The 19,966-nt window shown below is 40.8% G+C and overlaps 1 protein-coding gene across 3 annotated transcripts in view; it reads left to right on the plus strand.

The window, feature by feature from the left end:
* Nucleotides 1–19,966, plus strand: part of LOC126161650 (BRCA2-interacting transcriptional repressor EMSY-like) — a 331,217-nt gene that overhangs the window by 125,263 nt on the left and 185,988 nt on the right. For all 3 annotated transcript variants that reach the window (XM_049917638.1, XM_049917637.1, XM_049917636.1), the window contains exon 7: nt 19,288–19,534. In XM_049917638.1, the coding sequence (XP_049773595.1) occupies nt 19,288–19,534 (247 nt within the window). The remainder of the gene's footprint in view (nt 1–19,287; nt 19,535–19,966) is intronic.

Consider the following 19,966-nt stretch of genomic DNA (forward strand, 5'->3'; position numbering starts at 1 on the left):
ATATCCTCATATATTTTAATTTTCTATCTTTTTTACATGAAGTTTTTATTTTATTGTTTGTTGAAGTGTAAATTTGTCATTAATTTATGCATTACTAGTGACTCGCTCTGGCTTCGCGTGAGTAGCTCTAAGAATCTACGGCTGTCTGGCATGGCAGTAATAAATTTACACAAATGTCCCTCATGAATCATTCTATTAGTAAGAACTGTTGCCTTCATCATTGTACAAGGTGGCAAGACATTAGAGGCATTCAATAAATGAGCAAAACAGCACATTTATTTACATTATATATAATGTAATTTAAATTATATAAAACTTGAAGTCTCTTGCTTTTCTGTTACACACTAGTACTCATACAGTAACTGAATTTTGCGTGCAGGAATGTCATCCATTGAATAGGAGTTTCTGTCACTGAATATCAATAGCGTTGTATTAGTTCATAGTAGTTGTTACCTCACTGCAGGTGTTCTGGGATCTGGGTGGAGCCCAGTGCGCAGCATCTTAAAAAGGCATACAAATGAATACAATTCATACAGTGAGTTGAAGTGAAGACTGCATCCTCTGGTGACATCCATAGTGCCCCCCCCCCCTCCCCCTTTAGTGAAAAAGGCTCACAGTGGTATGCAGACGGCAAGTTGAACATATCTTCTTATGTGGAGGTGTATGCAGTTCACTATGTGCGGTTGATAAAGACACTGTCAAACCGCATTCCCCCGCCCTCCTCCTCTCCCCCGCCCAGTTATGCACTGTTGTCGCATAGTGTGGGTATGGTGATGACATAGGGAAGCCCTTTACTGTGGTGCAGCCGAAGGTGGATGTGACACAATGGCAGATGGCACCAACCAACCCTTGCAAACCATCAGGAACATCTGCCGAAAAACTGGAGACAGGACTTCCATCCAGCAGCCCAGGTGGATGCAGCAGTGGTGCTGCTGAGGACATCGAAGATGGTGAGGCTGATGCAGGTTCGATGTCCGTGATGGACATTACTGTGAACAGTGACAAACATGACAGTCACTTGTTGACGCATGCACCCAAATGTCAGGCACCAGCAAAGGCTGCTCAGAAGCAGCATTTCTGAAAAATGAAAATCTATTTCGGGATCAAACAAAGCTGGTTTTGTTGCTGTCAGTGGGTGCCTGTTTTGCTGCAAACAGTATACTGAGCTGAGCCACTCATCTAAGTGAAAATGCCAGGTTTCCAGTTATGAGACTTGTTATAGATATGATAGAAAACTTTTTCCTTTGTACAGAACTTTGTTGTGAAGTTGGCATCTGAAACAGGATGTTGACGGTGAAATAGGTGCAGCAATGTGGTAATGACGACCATGTAATAATTGTGCCAGTGAAGTGTCATAAAGAAGAAGGGTGTGATAGGCACTGAGAAACAACAACAAAGTATTTTCCCTTGAGTGCAAAGCACAAAGTTTGGACATATGAGTCTTAAAAATGTAAACAAAACGTTCGACTTCACCTTTATAGTGAGGAGAGGACGGAGCTATTTGGACATATTGAATCCCATTTTGTTGGCAAAATTGTTGAAATTACAACAAAGAAAGCTGTGGATCATCTTCTGAAATGATAGTTTGTGGCAAGACTTCTCAACAAAAGACAGAAACGATTGCTTTAATAGTGCTAGCACTAGTTGTCGAATTCACTGAAATGACAAACTGATATCTAATGTCTGTACCGATGATAATTATCCACAGTGTGTTCCAGAAAGGACCAGCAAAATCAATATTGATGTGTTGCCAAGGACTGTCAGGTCAAGACCAATTGAAAAATTCTTGGTGCATCACTGTGTGGGTGTCTGTGCATATATATTTGTTCAGTCCGCTTATAAAGACAGAGTCACACACAATGCAGGTGTCTAGCTGCTTAGTTTCAACGATTCCCCAATGTCCTCCATGTAAAAGTTTCAAAACATTTTTTTGCAAAGACATGTGAATCATTTGGTTGTTTGTTCGTTAAACGTATGCAATAAAATTACATCATTCTGGAAAGAAAGGTTGTTGCATTAATCATGATATTTACATACTACTGCAATTGAAATGGATTTCAGATTATGAGGCCAACCCATCTGAATGTAATACTTGGGCAACTATAGTGATTGATCCTGTTCAGTAGGTGTTGTAATCCACTGACAGTCATTGAGAAAAGCTTGCAGTACTTGTGAATCAGATTGGTCAATTTGAAGACAAGAAGCTTCTGAAATGTCGATTTCTGAATCACTTCTCATAGGTAAGCGAGTGACCAACAATGCAGCTTCTGTGCTATACAATCAAGCAAATCTTTTGTTAGATGAAAAGAGTGAAAAAAAGCAGTCAGTGGCTTATGATCAGTCACTAGAAAAAAGTTTCTGCCATGCAATATTAATGGAATTTCATGATAGGTAAGGTTTCCTTCTCCAGCTGACTGTAGTTGACTTGGACATTGTTCAGCATCTCAGAATTGGAAGCTAAGGGAATTCAGTATTTCCAACATTCCTCCTATTCCATGTGATGCTGCATCGACTGCAAGCACTATTAATTTTGTGAATTGTAGCGAATAAGACACAGGCGAGTAAGCAATGCATTTTTCAACTTTTGAAATGGCTGTTTGCATTCTTAAACACATTGGAAAAGAATAGTTTTACACCAGAGGCTATGTAAATAAACAACAATTGCACTGCATTCAGAATTAATTTAATATAGTTGACCTAAACTGCCTATTGTTACCGTACATTTTTAGGAGAAGGTATTGTCCAGATGGCCTCTAAATGCTTCGTCAAGAGATGAGCACCTTGGATGTCAGTGAGCTGTCCAAAATATTCAGTTTTGGTATTTTAAATGGGCTTTTTTGTGAATCGTGCTTAAGGCCTACAACAGTTAAAACTTGAAAAAGAGATTCCAAATTTTTTAGAAGCTGTTCCAATGTTTGCTCGGGCACAATGATGTTATCCAAATAATTTGAACAACACAGAACTTTCAACATCGCTAGTTTGGGAAAGTTTGAAATAGCAATGGAGCAGATCCACTTCTGAAAGAAAGATGCTGGGATTAACACAAGCTGACATACATATTGACCACCATAAATTTTTTCTCGTTTCCTCATCCAGGGGAAGGTGAAGATAAGCATCAGTTAAATCAGTTGTGGAAAAGAATCGTCCACCTGCTAGGTGATTTTTAAGCTTCTTGATAAGTGGAAGCAGGGGAGCACCAATAACTGTCTGAGCATTAACTGTAGTTTTGAAGTATGCACAAAGTCTAGGTTTCCCTTCTAGTTTTCACATGATAACTCGAGGAGAAGCCCATTGACTAGCAGATATGGGTTACAAAACACTTTCTTCCAGTCTCTTCGCTTCAGAAGCAACCGTTTCAAATAGGGTGAGGTATCAGATGTGAGTGGTAAAACTTTGGTTGTGCAGTGCCTTTGAGCATAATGTGTGCTTAAAAATTTATGTCCCACTGTGCAATTGAACAAGTGCCCATATTTCTCACTAAACTAATGAACACTGGTATGAAAAATTTGAGAATCGATAGGGTGTACGTATCTTGAATATCTAAACCAAAGAAATCAAATGCATCCATGCCTAACATATTGGAACTAGAACTGCAGTGAATAGTACTATAAAAAAAATGTAGTTCACATTTTTACATTCTACTTGCAATGTGCATGTCCAAGAACAGATATTTTTGCCGTTGTTGGACATGAGATCCAGAGATGATTCCTGTAGCTTAGGGTGTCCTGATTGTTCATATGTATTCTGATTAAGAAATGTTATGCCAGTATCTAACTGAAATGGTATGTTTTGATTGCAAATCTATAAAGATATAAACAGTGTGTGATTGTTTCTCAGAATGTGAGTGTCAGTTACAACGTTCAGAAGACTGCCTTTGTCTGCTTTGTGACTGACTGAGCATTTTGCTGATCAATTATTTGAGTTTACAACCTCTGTGGCTATAGTGATGAGGAGATGGACTCAGAATGTGAGATCATATTGATTTTCGTTTTCTCAGTTTTGGATATACATGGATCAGAGCTCATTTTGCAATTCTTTTGCAGGCACACTTGGTGTGTGTCTTTATTTCTGGCAGTGTCAGAATTCCGCTTGGAGGAAGAAACAATGTTTGTGGTCGTGCATTACATAGCACTCAGCACAAGACTGCAGAGTGCATAAACGTATAGGAAAACAGGTTCGATGTTTCACCTACCTGTGCTGCTGCTTGCGGGCATTGTCACTATGAGCTACGTGTGGCCGGGTCCACATAGAACTATTCACTGTAAGTGTTGCAACAACAAGCATGCCAAATTCTGGTTCAACAAAGTCTTGCACTTCCTGAGGTTCAATTACTTTAAGTACATCAGTGAGACCAGGATTGCATTGCTGTAAAGTTTCAGCCCACATTCCATTGTCAGAAAGGTTCTTCAAGTGCATCGCAAAGCATTTTGTATTGAAGTGAAGCTCCACAAATGCAGTTAAATTTACAAGTCCTCACCTTACCCTTGACTTTAGTGATCTATTCCTTGCAAGATTGATTACTATGGTGATGTGTACAAAAAAATTTCAAACCAACATTTGTTATGTGAATCTGTGACTTGAAAAATTCAACCAACTTCTAAACAACTTCCTCATAGAGTAGGGTTGGGGCTGTACTTGGGGAAACAGCTTCCTACACAATCTAAAAATGTTCACTCCCACTCCTAAGAAAAGAAAGAATGGGATAGATCACATGTGATTTTGTAGGCTGTAAAATATTGCTCCAACTACATCTTGTACTCCAGACAGTCCTTTTGCTTTGGATCAGACTAATGGAAGGGAGACAGGGGCAATTCGCTGCCAGATTTCTGCACCTCATTCGAAGTTTGTGTGTTACCAGCAGTCTGGTAATACTTGACGGTAATGTTTGTATTTGTTGGCTGCAAAACTGAACAAGTGCAGTAAGTGATGGTTCTCCTTTGGGTGCTATTCCATACAAGAAATTAAATACATTTATCTAGAATATGAAGGTACATAGTATAATGACAAAACTGCCCTGCATCTGACCCCATCACCAGAAATGTCTGTTGTGTTTGTAGTTGTAAGAAGTGGCATAAGACATTCAGTAAATGAGTAAAACATGAGCATATTTATTTTCCGTGTATACAAGCTAATTTAAGTTATACATAACATAGAGTCTCACGCTTACTCTAGTACTCGCACAATAATTGAGTTGTCTATGCAATAATTGTGGTCACTGGGTAAGAGTTTCTGTCACTGAATATCAGTGCTGTTGCACTAGTTGATAGTAGTTGTTGTCTCTGCAAGTCTTTTGAGACATGGACAGAGCCAGTTATGCGACATCTTAAAAAGACACATACATGCAGTGAGGTAAATTGAAGGCAGCCTCCTCTAGCAGCATCCATAGCACCACCCATAGGGAGATGGTGAGTCCTGGAGAGAATCAGGCTCACACTGGTGCACTGGTGGCCTTTTTAAATGTATTTTCTTATGCGGAGATGTGTACGGCATGCGATGTACGATCAACAAAGTCACTGTCAGTACCACAAAAACTGTATCAAAGTCTCTGCAGTTCCTGAGGTTGGTCTTCACACACAGACAGAAAAATATGATGGGAACTTTAATTTATAATAGGTATAGATATGTATAAGTCATGTCAGGCTTCGCTGCTCTTTGATGTTGCTCCTTATACCACATCCCAAACACAAGTAAATACAGTACAGATAGCTGTGTGTGTGTGTGTGTGTGTGTGTGTGTGTGTGTGTGTGTGTAGAGCAGTGAAAAATAGTTAAAAAGATTTCTATATACTGTTCGTCCAGAAAGCAGCGACCTGTTGTAACTCAGTACCACCCAGGACTGGAGAAACGAATCAGATACTCTGCTAGGGTTTTGACTACCGTATTTACTCGGATCTAAGCCACACTCGAATCTAAGCCGCACCTGAAAAATGAGACTCGAAATAAAGGGAAAAAAAATTCCCGAATCTAAGCCGCACTTGAAATTTGAGACTCGAAATTCAAGAGGAGAGAAAAGTTTTAGGCCGCACCTCCAAATCGAAACAAAGTTGGTCCATTGTAATATGAGACACAATTTAGGTCGAATGAATAACGATACAGCTACAGTAGTTTGGTTCGAGTCGTAAGCTTTGCAGTTAAGCTTTACCAGGTAGCCATTGCTATGCGTCAGGCGCTCCGTCCATATTTATACGGGTACGCTTCCTTTTTCGCGTGCTTCATTTGGTTTGAATTGATTGCTTATTTTGCTTTGATCTGATAAGTGCCGTTTTCTTTGTTATAGGTGTTTACGTCACTCTAATCTGAAAATGAATTACTGTACTGTGTCAGGCATTGTTTGTCGCATTCTGATAGTGCGTGTTTACGGCCTGTCACCGCTCGCGGCGTGGGTTGCTTTTGTGTGCGCTACCGCCGCTTACAATAAAAAAAAAAAAATAAATAAAAAAAAAAGAGAGAGAGAGGAATCGTATAATTATCGAAACAATGGCAAGAGACTGCTATTTGTTGTTACTTACACTGCTGCTTTCTTTGATAATGATCAACAAGAACAAGAATAGACTGCGCATGATAGAACATGTTCTGAATGAGAGTTAGGCGAAAATTTTTCTCTGTTTGAAAATCTTTGCGGCCGTTTCTTTAGTACATCAAATTCTGCACAGAAATTAGAGTCATCTTGGATTTCAAAATCTAGTCAGTTGCCGTGCTTCATTTCTCACTGTATCACTACTAGGCATAAGAATAATACGAATATAAACATGACATGATATGTATATTCTTCCGCGTTTGCTGTTGTCTCACTCTAGTTTCATAGTTTATTAGGCAGAGGTAGGAAAAAATTCAGAACATAGAGTTGGCCATATTGACAAACATCCGTAACGGTCTTGCCAGTCGGATTTTCGTAGTACATTGAAATTCTGCTACATTCGAAGATGAACAATACGGAATTTGTATTTGATCCGTTGGATAATGTATGAAAATGCAGTGGTCGAAACTCGGGGCGGAGGAAAAAAGCTCGTCTTCCACCTTTTTTTTTAAAATTTGTTTACTGACGCAGAGGTTTTGGCGCCAGTATTTATCTTTGTGCCTACAAAGCATGCCTGTGTAGCGCTACATATATTCGACAGCAGAAGTTAGTTGTGGGGGCACCTACCAACATTTTTCAGAACTTCCGCTTCCGTTGCACTCGATTCTAAGCCGCAGGCAGTTTTTTGGATTACAAAAACTGGAAAAAAAGTGTGGCTTAGATTCGAGTAAATACGGTACCTATTATTATGCCCTGAAATGAGAAATATCTTCCCCATTATTCTCCCCACTCTTTTCACAGTGGTTTTCTGCTGCCCACCCAACCTACACAATATCCTTGTCCACCTGTATTCCATCCCTGTTCTGAACCCTTTGCCCCCTAACTCATATCCCTGCAGTAGACATAGATGTAAGACCTGTCCCATACATCCTCCCACTACCACCTACTGCAGTCATATCACAAGCATCTCCTCCCCCATCAAAGGCAAGGCACCTGATAAAGCAACCATGTGATCTACTAACATAGTTGCAGCCATTGTGCCACATTCTACATGGACCTGACAATTAACAAACTGGATGTCCGCAGCAATGGCCACTGCCAAACTGTGGCCAAGAGACAACTGGACCCCCTAGTTCTGACCCGCCCTCCAATCCTCCGCCAGTCACCCACCTACCTCTTCCACTGCTATTCAGACTTTTAGATCTTGCATGTAACAGCAGACCAATATCACATCCCTACCATCTCCCTGTACATACTCACAAGCAGAACTGGCCTCTTCCCCCATCCCTACTCCGATTCACACCTCTTCTGTGTCCCCATTATTCACCTCAGCAAAGCTTGCTGCTAACCTCAGATGCAGTATCAATCAGGCATTAGCACTTAAAGATTACAATGGCAATATGTGTGTGAGTTACGTTTATGTGACAGTGTATGAGTTTTGTTTTTTCTACATTTTATGAAGTACTAGACTGATAGCTGAATAATATCTAGTAGTCTTTTTCATTGTGCCTGAATACCACTCTATACCTCCCTTATTTGATGAGTAGCGGACTACCCTTTTCATACTGTTATTTTCTACAGTAGTTCTGGAGATTATGTAAGGACATAGCAGGAGACTTTATAATACATAAAGGTAATTTTGCTGTTGCTTGTGGAGTGGACGGTTACTGTGCTTCAGTACTTTTCTGCTTATCTTATTGCTGGTAATGGTGCTGTATTTAGATTACCTTAAAAATGTCACTAGTAGAAGATTCATAGCTAACTGTGATTTCAAATTCTGAAACGTATATTGGAGCATCTCAGTGAAATGCAAATAAGTTAGTAGCCGATGGAAGAATCCCCATGTATTTTTAGGGAAAAAGTGTACAAAGATTTTTGTATTTTGATTTGTGTTAAAAAAAATGCAAGGTCTAGCTGATTAGTTTCCAGCTTGCCGGAGAGGTGGTATTGAAATCAGTGACAATTTGTTTTTGTAATTTTGATTGCACAGTAATGTAACTCAATGGTTACTTTGATCTGTAGATTTTTTAAAGTGGTTTCATTTTGTTTCCTTCCTTCAGTGAAGAAAGTGGAATACACTGCAATGGTGTTTTGGACAGTTTATCAACAGTGAAAGTAATCCAAAGTTGGTGGATGTTTTAAAGAAATCTGCTTGTTCATTTTTGACAGTTAAAATAAATGCACAGCGAAATTGATGTAGTCATAGTTCTGTTGAACTTCATGAAGTATGCCCCACAACAGCAACTGCAGATGGAAATATTGAAACATACTCAAAATGTATTTGAGCATGAGGAATGAAAGGTGAATGAAATAGCTAACACATAAACATATTGAAAGAGAGGCAAAGATTTCTCATCTGCTGGAAGCTTATGGTCATTGTTTTATGAAAAGCAAAATATTGTACACCATCCATTTAAATGTACCGAGACTGATTTTATTCATGGCGTGTAAGTGCCATCAGTGCAGCAACTGTGGTGGCAGGTTGAACTAACAACTGTAAACAACAAATGTGCATTCGACCAATCAGTTGTGAGATGGAAATGTTAAGCAGTGGATGTACAACTGTAGTTTGTCAATGATGTTGTCACAAATTGCAATGGAGCGACATTTACAAATCAAGTATTAAAGACATTACCCAGAAGTGTGTACCATGTTTATCCCAACAGCTTGACTCCCAAACAAGAATGATGACACACAGACCCTTGTCACGACTTGATTGAAATGCGAAATGTGGACAGTTCTTAAAAAAACATGAGATTGATGAGACTTGCTGTTATCAATACACACCTACCACAAAATGTCAAAGTGCAAAAAATCATATGAAAGGTCAATGCTTTGATGATATAATCAGTGTTCAAACCATTGTAAAGTGCAAGTTGAGCAATATCCTACAAGACTTTTATGAAAATTTCACGTGGGTTTATGAATGGAATGCTCTGTGTGTTGTGCTCAAATGGGGCAGACTCTATATAACACTTGAAGCATTAAAATTGCCATCTTAACTTTTTTTTGTTTAATCCAGTCTTGAAGCTTTTTGGACTGATGGGGTAGATTACCTACCAGACTTGTAAATACTATGCTAGACTTGTTGAGAAACTGAATAAAACAAAAGAAAATGCTCAAAAAGTTTTGTACCATTCTCATTATTGCTTAGTTTCTTCGTGTTTTTTAAGTATTTATTTATTGGAAATCTCTCAGTACTCTGTCAACTATAGGACTGCTACATATAGTTACCTGTGTAACATAGGTAAAAATAAACGTGCTTTCTCAGTGTATTTTAGCTGAGTTTCAGGATGGCTACTTCTGGAAAACAAAATTCTCAGGGAATTGCATTTTATGTGGAAAAATCCGGGAAATCTCAGGGAGTCTCAAGGAATTTCATAAAGTCTCAGGGAATTCTGCATTTTTAACCTAGTTTCAAAGTTTAGTTATATTGACTTTTATGAATCACAAATTCTAAAATACGATGTAAATTATCAATCTTTAAAACTGTAGTTTGTATAGCTTAGTTGAGAGGAAAGAAAAGCCATTATTGTGATATGACTTTAACCCCCACCCCACTCACCATTAATAATTTATCTGGAACTTCTTGACACCATCTTCATCCTCACACCTGGAGTTCTCTCTCTCTCTCTCTCTCTCTCTCTCTCTCTCTCTCTCTCTCTCTCTCTCTCTTTTCAGGTTTGAGTAGCCACCCTGGGTTTGCAGTCTCCAATTGCGGATGCGAGAATGTGACTTGCGTACATTATTCAGTCTGTCAGCGTGCCTCAAAGGTTCATTTAAAGCTCGTATCTTGTGCACATCCTTGCTTTACAGCAAAAAGGATAGCACAGAAATTGCCCACCGAGTTGACATCAATCTCAGCAAATCCATTTGAAAATTCAGTTACTATCGTAAAATACAAAATGTTTAAGATCTGCCTTGCACTGATGACCACTACATACAAAATTATGGCTGGCAGGCAGCCCAAAGAAAATGCAACAGAACTGCAGACTGCTGTTTTGACAGTAGTTCGGACAGCTGTGTTGACACAGATAATACACAGTCATATCCACACGATCCATTGAGCTCACCTAGGTATCCGATATGAACAAACATACAAACCCTCTAACCACATCATGCATAGAATAGAAAAGGTGGACAAGGGGGAACATCTGGAATGGAGCCTGGATCAGTGGCATCCTGTGGTCTCTATCATCATGTTCACAATTGGTCTTATGCCTGATGATTGTTTTGGAATGTGCAGAGACGATCTGGTCAGGGACCAATGCACATCTCAGGCATGCAATCCCATAGGTTTTGGACTGGTAGCACTTACTTATGTTGGGTGCTTCTCATTGCTGTTGAAGGTAATTTAAGCACTGTGAAGTATCAGAACTAGTATCTTGTACCTATTGCCCATTCTTATGCTCAACATTTTGGCAAAGGTTTCATCTTTCTTGATGACAATACCCAATCACACAGTGCACGCATAGTGAATATCTTCTTCCAGGAGGCAGGAATCAACTGAATGGAATGGTCTTTATTATCTACCGACGTGAACCTGATTGAGTGTGCTTCATTCCAGTTGGAACTTGAAGTGCATCTTTCTCCCACACTGGATAACCTCAGAAAGGGCACTGTCATATTGTTGGACTGGTTGAGGAGGATGCAAGCACTTTCCAAAGTTTCACAAATCTTTTCTAGTTTCATAAGATTTATGCTTTCATTACCTGCTCCCTTTGAATCTAAGTGCAGACATAAAGAGATATATAAAAAATTTTGAGCAATTTGTGTGATAAGTGTTCTGGATTTTAAAAAATCATATTCCATGGGGACAGCACTTGGCACAAAGATGCTGTGGTAAATGAGAAACTAGTGGATTTCAACTATAAATTGTTGCGACAACTACCTTCTGACTTCAGTGTTCACAAAGTACCAATTTACAGCTGCCATAGATTCCTAAGAGGTTTTTATTGCTGTAGTTGAGTATCTTAGAGCCATTCCATAGTGACACTTCATGAATGTATTCTAATCACTAACTAACTTAAGACATAATGCACCAATGTAAATGGGCATTACCAGTACATCGGGAAATCCATAAATATAATCTTTTTGTACCACATTCTTTGATGACACAGTTCATGTTCAATCACAGGAAACGGTAACAACCTTAAAATATATAGGTAGATGTATGCATCCAGAGTGACCTAAGGTGTAAGACAGAGATTCATTGGAAGAATCTTAAGGAAATGTAATTCACACACAAAAAAGCTACTTTACAAACTCTCATTCATTCGATCTATGAGTATCGTTTATCAGTCCAGGGTTCATTCGATCCCTGTGTATTGTTTAGCAGTCTGGGGACCTTACCACAAAGGATTCCTAGAAAATATCTAAAGAAGAGCAGTGCATTTGTTCATAGCTTCATTTAATAAGCACATAAACACCACAGAGATGCTCATCCACCTCCAGTGGCAGATGCTACAAGAGAGGCATTGTGCATCAGAGATAGTTTTACTGTTAAGAGTCTGGAAGCATGCATTCTAAGAATAGTCAGGTAACACAGCATTATGTCACATATTTCTTGCAAAATGACCATGATGGTAAAAACAGAGAAATTCAAGCTCGGGTATGGAGGCTCACTCTCTGTCATTCATTCTGTGCATTGTTCACAAATAGAACAGGAATGGGGAGAAAGAATTATGGTACCAAGAAGTAGCTTGCTATTTTCCTCATACATACAGCTGCAAAGCTTTAGTGAGAAGTAGACCAAGATTCTATGAATAACTTTTGGGTGTACAACAAAATTAAGATCTATTCTTGCTCAATTAACAATGTGAATATCATTATGTGGCTACTGGAGAGAGCTGTAAAAGTTTGGATAAGGTATATTTTAGATTTGCATGGTGGAAGTAAAACTACCAGCAGAGAATGTGGTTAAGCAATTTGGAGTTTTTAGTATTATGTAATGAAACATACACTTTGTAAAAACACTGGTGGCTTGAGTCAAGAGATAGCAATACAGAATGATATTTCTGTGCTAAATGGAAACAGGTGGTTGTTTACAATCAGTGATTGTTTTGTGAACATCGTAATATATGTTTTCAGTGTCCAGTAACATGTAGTGTTGTAAGCAAGTCAAGAAAGTAGCACAATAGTTTTGATGTAATTACTATAAAACAGGATTTCCTATTTTTTGGGCAGCTGACATTGTGTGTTCAATTGCTTTCTCTTGTATTTGTATTCATCTCTGAATTACACTTCATTTCAGTTTTGTACAGTTTTTGTAGCAGTTGAGCAAGCTGACATAGTAGTTAAGCTACTGATCTCTCTGAATGCCCATCTGATTTATGTTTTCGATAGTTCCTTTGAAAATGATGTACTTGATTTTTCTTATCCATCCTTTTCTGTTCTGAGCTGGAGCCTAGTCACTGATTATCTCATCACTGACGGGATATTAACCATTGATCTTCCTCTGTAGTGTTGTGCATGTCTGTGGGAATGAGTCATAACAGTTGTTATTTCTAGATGTAATTAATAGAAAGTGAATAGACCTCTTGACAATGATAAAATGTGTTTTGATATATTGTTGTATGTCGTATGATGACATGAAGATCATATGAAGACATACTGTTTCATGCAAAAAGTATCACATGTTTGTTAGTTTCTCATTTAACACACGAACTCATGGTTAATGAAACTACAGTTTTGGTTGTTGAAATTTGTGCTGAAAATTTGAAAAGCTATTACTACACACACCAAAAAAAGTTTTGCATCACCTCAGTTCCGAGAGTTTCGGAACCTGTACAGGAAATTGGAATAGTGATCAACTTAAGCATCATTTACACCCTTTTTAGGTCCAGATTGCTGTACACACCAGTACCTTTACTACCCAGTAGCATGTCCTCTTGCATTGATGCATGCCTGTATTCGTCGTGGCATACTGTCCACAAGTTCATCAAGGCTCTGTCGGTCCAGATTGTCCCACTCCTCAACAGCAATTTGGCATAGATCCCTCAGAGTGGTTGGTGGATCATGTCATCCATAAACAGCTGTTTTCAATCTATCCCAGACATATTCGATAGTGTTCATGTCTGGAGAACATGCTGGCCACTCTAGTCAAGTGATGTTGTTATCCTGAAGGAAGTCATTCACAAGATGTGGACGATGGGGGCGCGAATTGTCATCCATCAAGATGAATGCCTCGCCAATACGCTGCTGATATGGTTGCACTATTGGTCGGAGAACGGCATTCACGTATCATACAGCCGTTACGGAACCTTCCATGACCACCGGCAGCATACGTCAGCCCCACACAATGCCACCCCAGAACATCAGGGAACCTCCACCTTGCTGCACATGCTGGACAGTGTGTCTAAGGCGTTCAGCCTGACCGGGTTGCCTCCAAACAAGTCTCCAATGATTGTCTGGTTGAAGGCATATGCGACACTCATCGTTGATGAGAACATGATTCCAATCCTGAGCGGTCCATTCTGTATGTTGTTGGGTCCATCTGTACCGAGCTGTATAGTGTTGTAGTTGCGAAGATGGACCTCGCTATGGACGTCGGGAGTGAGTTGTGCCTCATGCAGCCTATTGTGCACACTTTGGTTCATATCACGACATTCTGCAGGTGCACGAAAAGCATTATTCAACATGCTTGCATTGCTGTCAGGGTTCCTCCGAGCCATAATCTGTTGTTAGCGGTCATCCACTGCAGTAGTAGGTTGGCACAAAAATTAATCCACATTGACAGAAACCACTCATTTGCCATCCACTTCCTGTATGTGTATGACACTCTTACATACAAAACATCAGCATGCATCCAATACATCATTCTCTTCCAGTGGTTCACACGCAATATGTTTACAGGTATTTCTGTTTCCATGTTCACATAAAGTAATTTTCCTGTGCCTTGTGGCACTGTATCATGCAAATTGTATTGTAATGGCTTTGCTTGCAGTTTAGGTGGTTTGCCCTCAATGAAGTAGGGACGTTGCGGCCGAACATCATTAGCAACAGCTTCTTCCAATTGGAACAGTGTCCCACCGAGTTCCACCTTACATTTCCAAAGTTAAATTTGTATGTGGTGTTTATACAGGAAATCTAGCTGTTAAGACTGTGTAGTACCCTTCACCTGCATGGGGCAAAACTTCTATACCTTCCCAGACCTGTTTTGCTCCAACCTGAAAACCTAATACGGTGTACCTAGTGACCCTACATCATTATTCCATACCCCATATAGGCTATATTATGGAGGATAACTATCTCTCCCTCTAGAGGTCCAGACTTACTACAAACACGCGAGGCCTTGTGTCTAATAATAATCTATGCTCTCTTCCTGCTATTACACCAATTAAGCAACATTCTCACTATGTGTGTATTCATATCATCGAAACTTCCTGAGAATGCCATCCGGAAGATTAGAAATTCCCAATGTTGTTTAAAGGACAGTTACTTATATAGTTTGTCCTTGCCCATTTTGCCTCTTACTTCTACAATCCTTCTCTCAGTTCCCAACCACTCCATCATACTTTTTACACTGCAATTGGCAACACAGCCTCTGAATGTGACCCAAGTGCCATCATCGATAAAACATTCCATCAGTAGAGAAGAGGCTCCTTTTATCGTGTACTTTTATTACACTACTGGCCATTAAAATTGCTACAGCAAGAAGGAATGCAGATGATAAACGGGTATTCATTGGACAAATATATTATACTAGAACTGACATGTGATTTCATTTTCACGCAATTTGGGTGCATAGATCCTGAGAAATCAGTACCCAGAACAACCACCTCTGGCCATAATAACGGCCTTGGTACACCTGGCATTGAGTCAAATGGAGCTTGGATGGCGTGTACAGGTACAGCTGCCCATGCAGCTTCAACTCGATACCACTGTTCATCAAGGGTAGTGACTGGCGTATTGTGACGAGCCAGTTGCTCGGCCACCATTGACCAGATGTTTTCAGTTGGTGAGAGATCTGGAGAATGTGCTAGCCATGGCAGCAGTCGAACATTTTCTGTATTCAGAAAGGCCTGTACAGGACCTGCAACATGTGGTCGTGCATTATCCTGCTGAAATGTAGGGTTTGACAGGGATCGAATGAAGGGTAGAAACACGGGTCGTAACACATCTGAAATGTAATGTCCACTGTTTAAAGTGCCGTCAGTGCGAACAGGAGGTGACCAAGACATGTAACCAATGGCACCCCATACCATCACGCCGGGTGATACGCCAGTATGGTGATGACGAATACATGCTTCCAATGTGCATTCACTGTGATGTCGCCAAACATGGATGCGACCATCATGATGCTGTAAACAGAACCTGGATACATCAAAAAAAAAATAACATTTTGCCGTTCATGCACCCAGGTTCGTCGTTGAGTACACCATTGCAGGCGCTCCTGTCTGTGATGCAGTGTCAAGGGTAACCGCAGCCATGGTCTCTGAGCTGATAGTCCATGCTGCTGCAAACATCGTCGAACTGTTCGTGCAGATGGTTGTTGTCTTGCAAACATCCCCACCTGTTGACTCAGGGATTGAGACGTGGCTGCATGATCTGTTACAGCCATGCGGATAATATGCCTGTCATGTCGATTGCTAGTGATACGAGGCCATTGGGATGCAGCACGGCATTCCGTATTACCCTCCTAAACCCACCGATTCCATATTCTGCTAACATTGGATCTCGACCAACGCGAGCAACAATGTCGCGATACGATAAACCGCAATCGCAATAGGCTACAATCCGACCTTTATCAAAGTCGGAAACGTGATGGTACGCATTTCTCCTCCTTACACGTGGCATCACAACAACGTTTCACCAGGCAACGCTGGTCAGCTACTGTTTGTGTATGAGAAACCTGTTGCAAACTTTTCTCATGCCAGCACGTTGTAGGTGTCGCCACTGGTGCCAACCCTGTGTGAATGCTCTGAAAAGCTAATCATTTGCATATCACAACATCTTCTTCCTGTCGGTTAAATTTTGTGTCTGTAGCATGTCATCTTCGTGGTGTAGCAGTTTTAATGGCCAGTAGTGTACTTTGTCTATCTCTTTGGGTTCTGTGGCCACCCTGATGGTGCCATTGAGGTGGTTTGGGGATTCTCCAAACACTGTTCTCAACATATCAGGCAGCTGTTCTGTTAGGAAAGCATTTAATGCCCTATGTTCTGCTTCCTGCAGAATAATTTTGTTTGTTTCATCATTCCCTGTCAGTTGGTAGTTTCTGGCATTAATCTTTCTTATTCTGTCCATAAAATTTTCTACCAACTCAATATACCCCTGTGATATCCCATTTAGTTGCCCATGGAACAATCTGGAAGTATTCTGTTTCTTATAATGCTGCACCATACCCTCTTTAAGTTTCTCAAATTGAAGGGCATTTCGTAAGTCTACATGATACATGATGTATATCTTTTCTTCCCCTATCAGGTGCAACTTGGTTATCTGCAAGAACTGCCCTTCTGTCCAGAAACACATCCTCTGTTGCCTTGCCCAAGAAGGGACTAACCAGACTAGCAGCGGCTGAAATGAGGCAGCATCTGAAATGAGGGATCAGTCAAACTGGACAAGGCCCTCTCCAGTCTTGCAGCATTCAGTCATTTATAGTTCCCAGTTATCAGTTCTCAACTGAGCTGCCTGTCATAGGAAAGTTTGCACTGCTTCTTGTATTGTAACTGCAAGTAGCCTTGACTGAGACATTGTGGAACCTCTATCCAGTACACAAAAATGGAGTAGAGAAACAACAAAAACCACAACAACATAGGCAGCAGTAGCTTTAAAACACTACTACCTCTAATCTTTATGTCTAATCATTAAACATCTTGATTCAATACATTGTTCAGCATAATGCCCGTGCCTGCAGCACGTCACAAATAACTGATGCTGCCTGTGTAAATGGTGCATTGTGGCACAGCCGGTGGCACTGGATGCACCTCTCTAGATGCCTGCCACTGTAATCCTCACTAGTAGTACCTCAAAACTGTGAATGCTCTACAGTTCTGTCATGTTTAATAAACTTCATCCTTAAGTTCCTATGGCAGTCTCGTCTCTCAGTTATAACCCTTCCACACAAAACATGGGAGGGGAGAGTAGAAATCAGTCAGTCCACTCTCCCTGCCGCATTCTAGATGGTGCCCGCTGTGGCTCTTGACGCCATCTTTGGTGCAGCTGTCTGTGGCAGAAACACGTCTGCACCACTCATAGAGGTTATGGGTATATGACATTTACTGTGGGTGGTGGAGCTGGGCTGCTATTGTTAGGGAGGCCTTCAGCCGCCCCTCCCCCCCCCCCCCCCCCCCATTTATGCTTTCTGTGGTGTCCTATATAGGTACGAAGTGGATGTCTAACATTCTCCATCTATTTGGTGCGAGAATACATTAGCATATCACCCCCAAGGTGCTGGCTGACCTCGCTCAGTGAAATGTGCTAAGTCAGCAAACGATCTTTTGTCACATCACTCAAGTGGTGTCACCTCGGCTAGCAGGCAGTGAAGTTATATGGTCAGCTCTCCACTGGTGCAATGTTGCATCAGCGCCCAAGCAGTCGATCAGCCCTCCACTACAACAGACTCCACAAGTTTGATCGTGCTGGCTAAGTATACGCCCAACTCAGTGCAGGATGTGCCAAGGCACAGAGTGTCAAACCATGGAGCTTGGTGCAGATGACTGTGTGGATTCCCCTCTCACACGCCCCCTCCCCACCTCCACCTAAGTGATGAACAGCGCCGGCCGGGGTGGCCAAGCGGTTCTAGGCGCTACAGTCTGGAACCGCGCGACTGCTACGGTCACAGGTTCGAATCCTGCCTCGGGCATGGATGTGTGTAATGTCCTTAGGTTAGTTAAGTTTAAGTAGTTCTAAGTTCTAGGGGACTGATGACCTTAGAAGTTAAGTCCCATAGTGCTCAGAGCCATTTGAACCTTTTTTTTTTAATGAACAGCAGCTGGGCTGCTAAATGGCTCAGATACAAACTGCAGATTCCTGAGGTAAGTAGCCTCCAGTGGATGGAAGTTACCCAGCAGGTGGCTGGCCAGCTAGAAGACACCTTGTCGGCAGCATTCAGACTCAGACAGCCACACAGATAGCGGAGATGGCTTGATGATGTATTTGGGGATGTTGACCGGTGTAGACTTGTGCTTGTAGCTGGCTCCTGGTGGTGCCTGAAACTGGTTGTCTAAAATGAGCAGTATTTGTGTAAAGTCATTCCATCACTACTTCTGAAGTAGCTGTACTTTCCTTTCCAGCTGGGTGTGAGGCTTGAGGTATAGTAATTGAGCAATGATGACATCACTGCCTTTGTGGCCCACGCCTTCCCATATTCAGTGGTACTTAATGGTCTGCTATGACAATGTCACAGCTTCGCTTTTCAGTAGCCCCAGATCATGACTTCTGCAGTGTGTAGATAGTCCAAATACAGCTTCTTGTGCAAGAACACACACCATTGTGGCTTCTTGCACCACTGTTCCATGTCATCTGGCTGCTGAATTGGGCACAAGTTCCTTCTACTATGCTCAGCAGAGCTGTGGCATAACAGAATCAATATATGGTCTTGTGACTGCAGAGAAAATGTGGCAGTACCAATTTGACATGGAGATTAAGTGACTTTCTACACTGCAAGTGGACACAACATCTCAAACATGTTTGCAGGTCATGAGGCAGTGGCTATATATTTAAGCTGCTGAATGCCTTTTTATTTTTATTTTTCCTTTCAAAGAAACAAAAAATTATTATATGTGTATATTTTTGCATAGTTATTATTCTGATGGAAATGAATCATTACAGGTGATCATTATGTCGAGCTCAGGAGCACCTGGTTCTCCAAGTATCCTTCAACGTTCTTTGAGTGTGCCTGTGGTAAAAACTGTCTCAGCTTGTGGTTCACCAAATACAACACAGAGACCATCATCACTCATCCTTAGTGGCCAACCTCATAGTCGTGCTCCCATCTCTCCACCAGGTTCCAGTGCTGTGGGAAATATTGTCACCATATCGACGAGTACATCTAGCTCTGTTACCCTCCCATCACCTGGTAAGTAAAGGAACAGTATTGCATATTTCTAGTGCATTATTCATCAGCTACAGAATTAGTTATTAGTTTCATTGGTATTTGTAGTGTTCTTAATTTGAGCTTGTAAGTACTTAGCCTATAAAAATTTTTGCGCGCCCCTACACACGCACGCACACACACACACACACACACACACACACACACATCCTTAATTAAACATGACAGTGCTTCAGCAAACATGCTTCCAATGACGATAGTATATTTAAGCTTTAAATTTGTCGTATTACAAAATTGAAAATTTAATTGAAAACAGCAAACATGATGTAAACGTTTTTATTTCATTTACACCCATTGTGATTATGCAGGAGAACTAATGAACCCCATATGGGTCTAATGTTCCTTGATATAAATTAGGAAACTTGGATGTAGTGCATTCTGTTAATAAAAGAGCTA

This window comes from Schistocerca cancellata, chromosome 2 (genome assembly GCF_023864275.1).
Source record: "Schistocerca cancellata isolate TAMUIC-IGC-003103 chromosome 2, iqSchCanc2.1, whole genome shotgun sequence".
Lineage (NCBI taxonomy): Eukaryota > Metazoa > Arthropoda > Insecta > Orthoptera > Acrididae > Schistocerca > Schistocerca cancellata.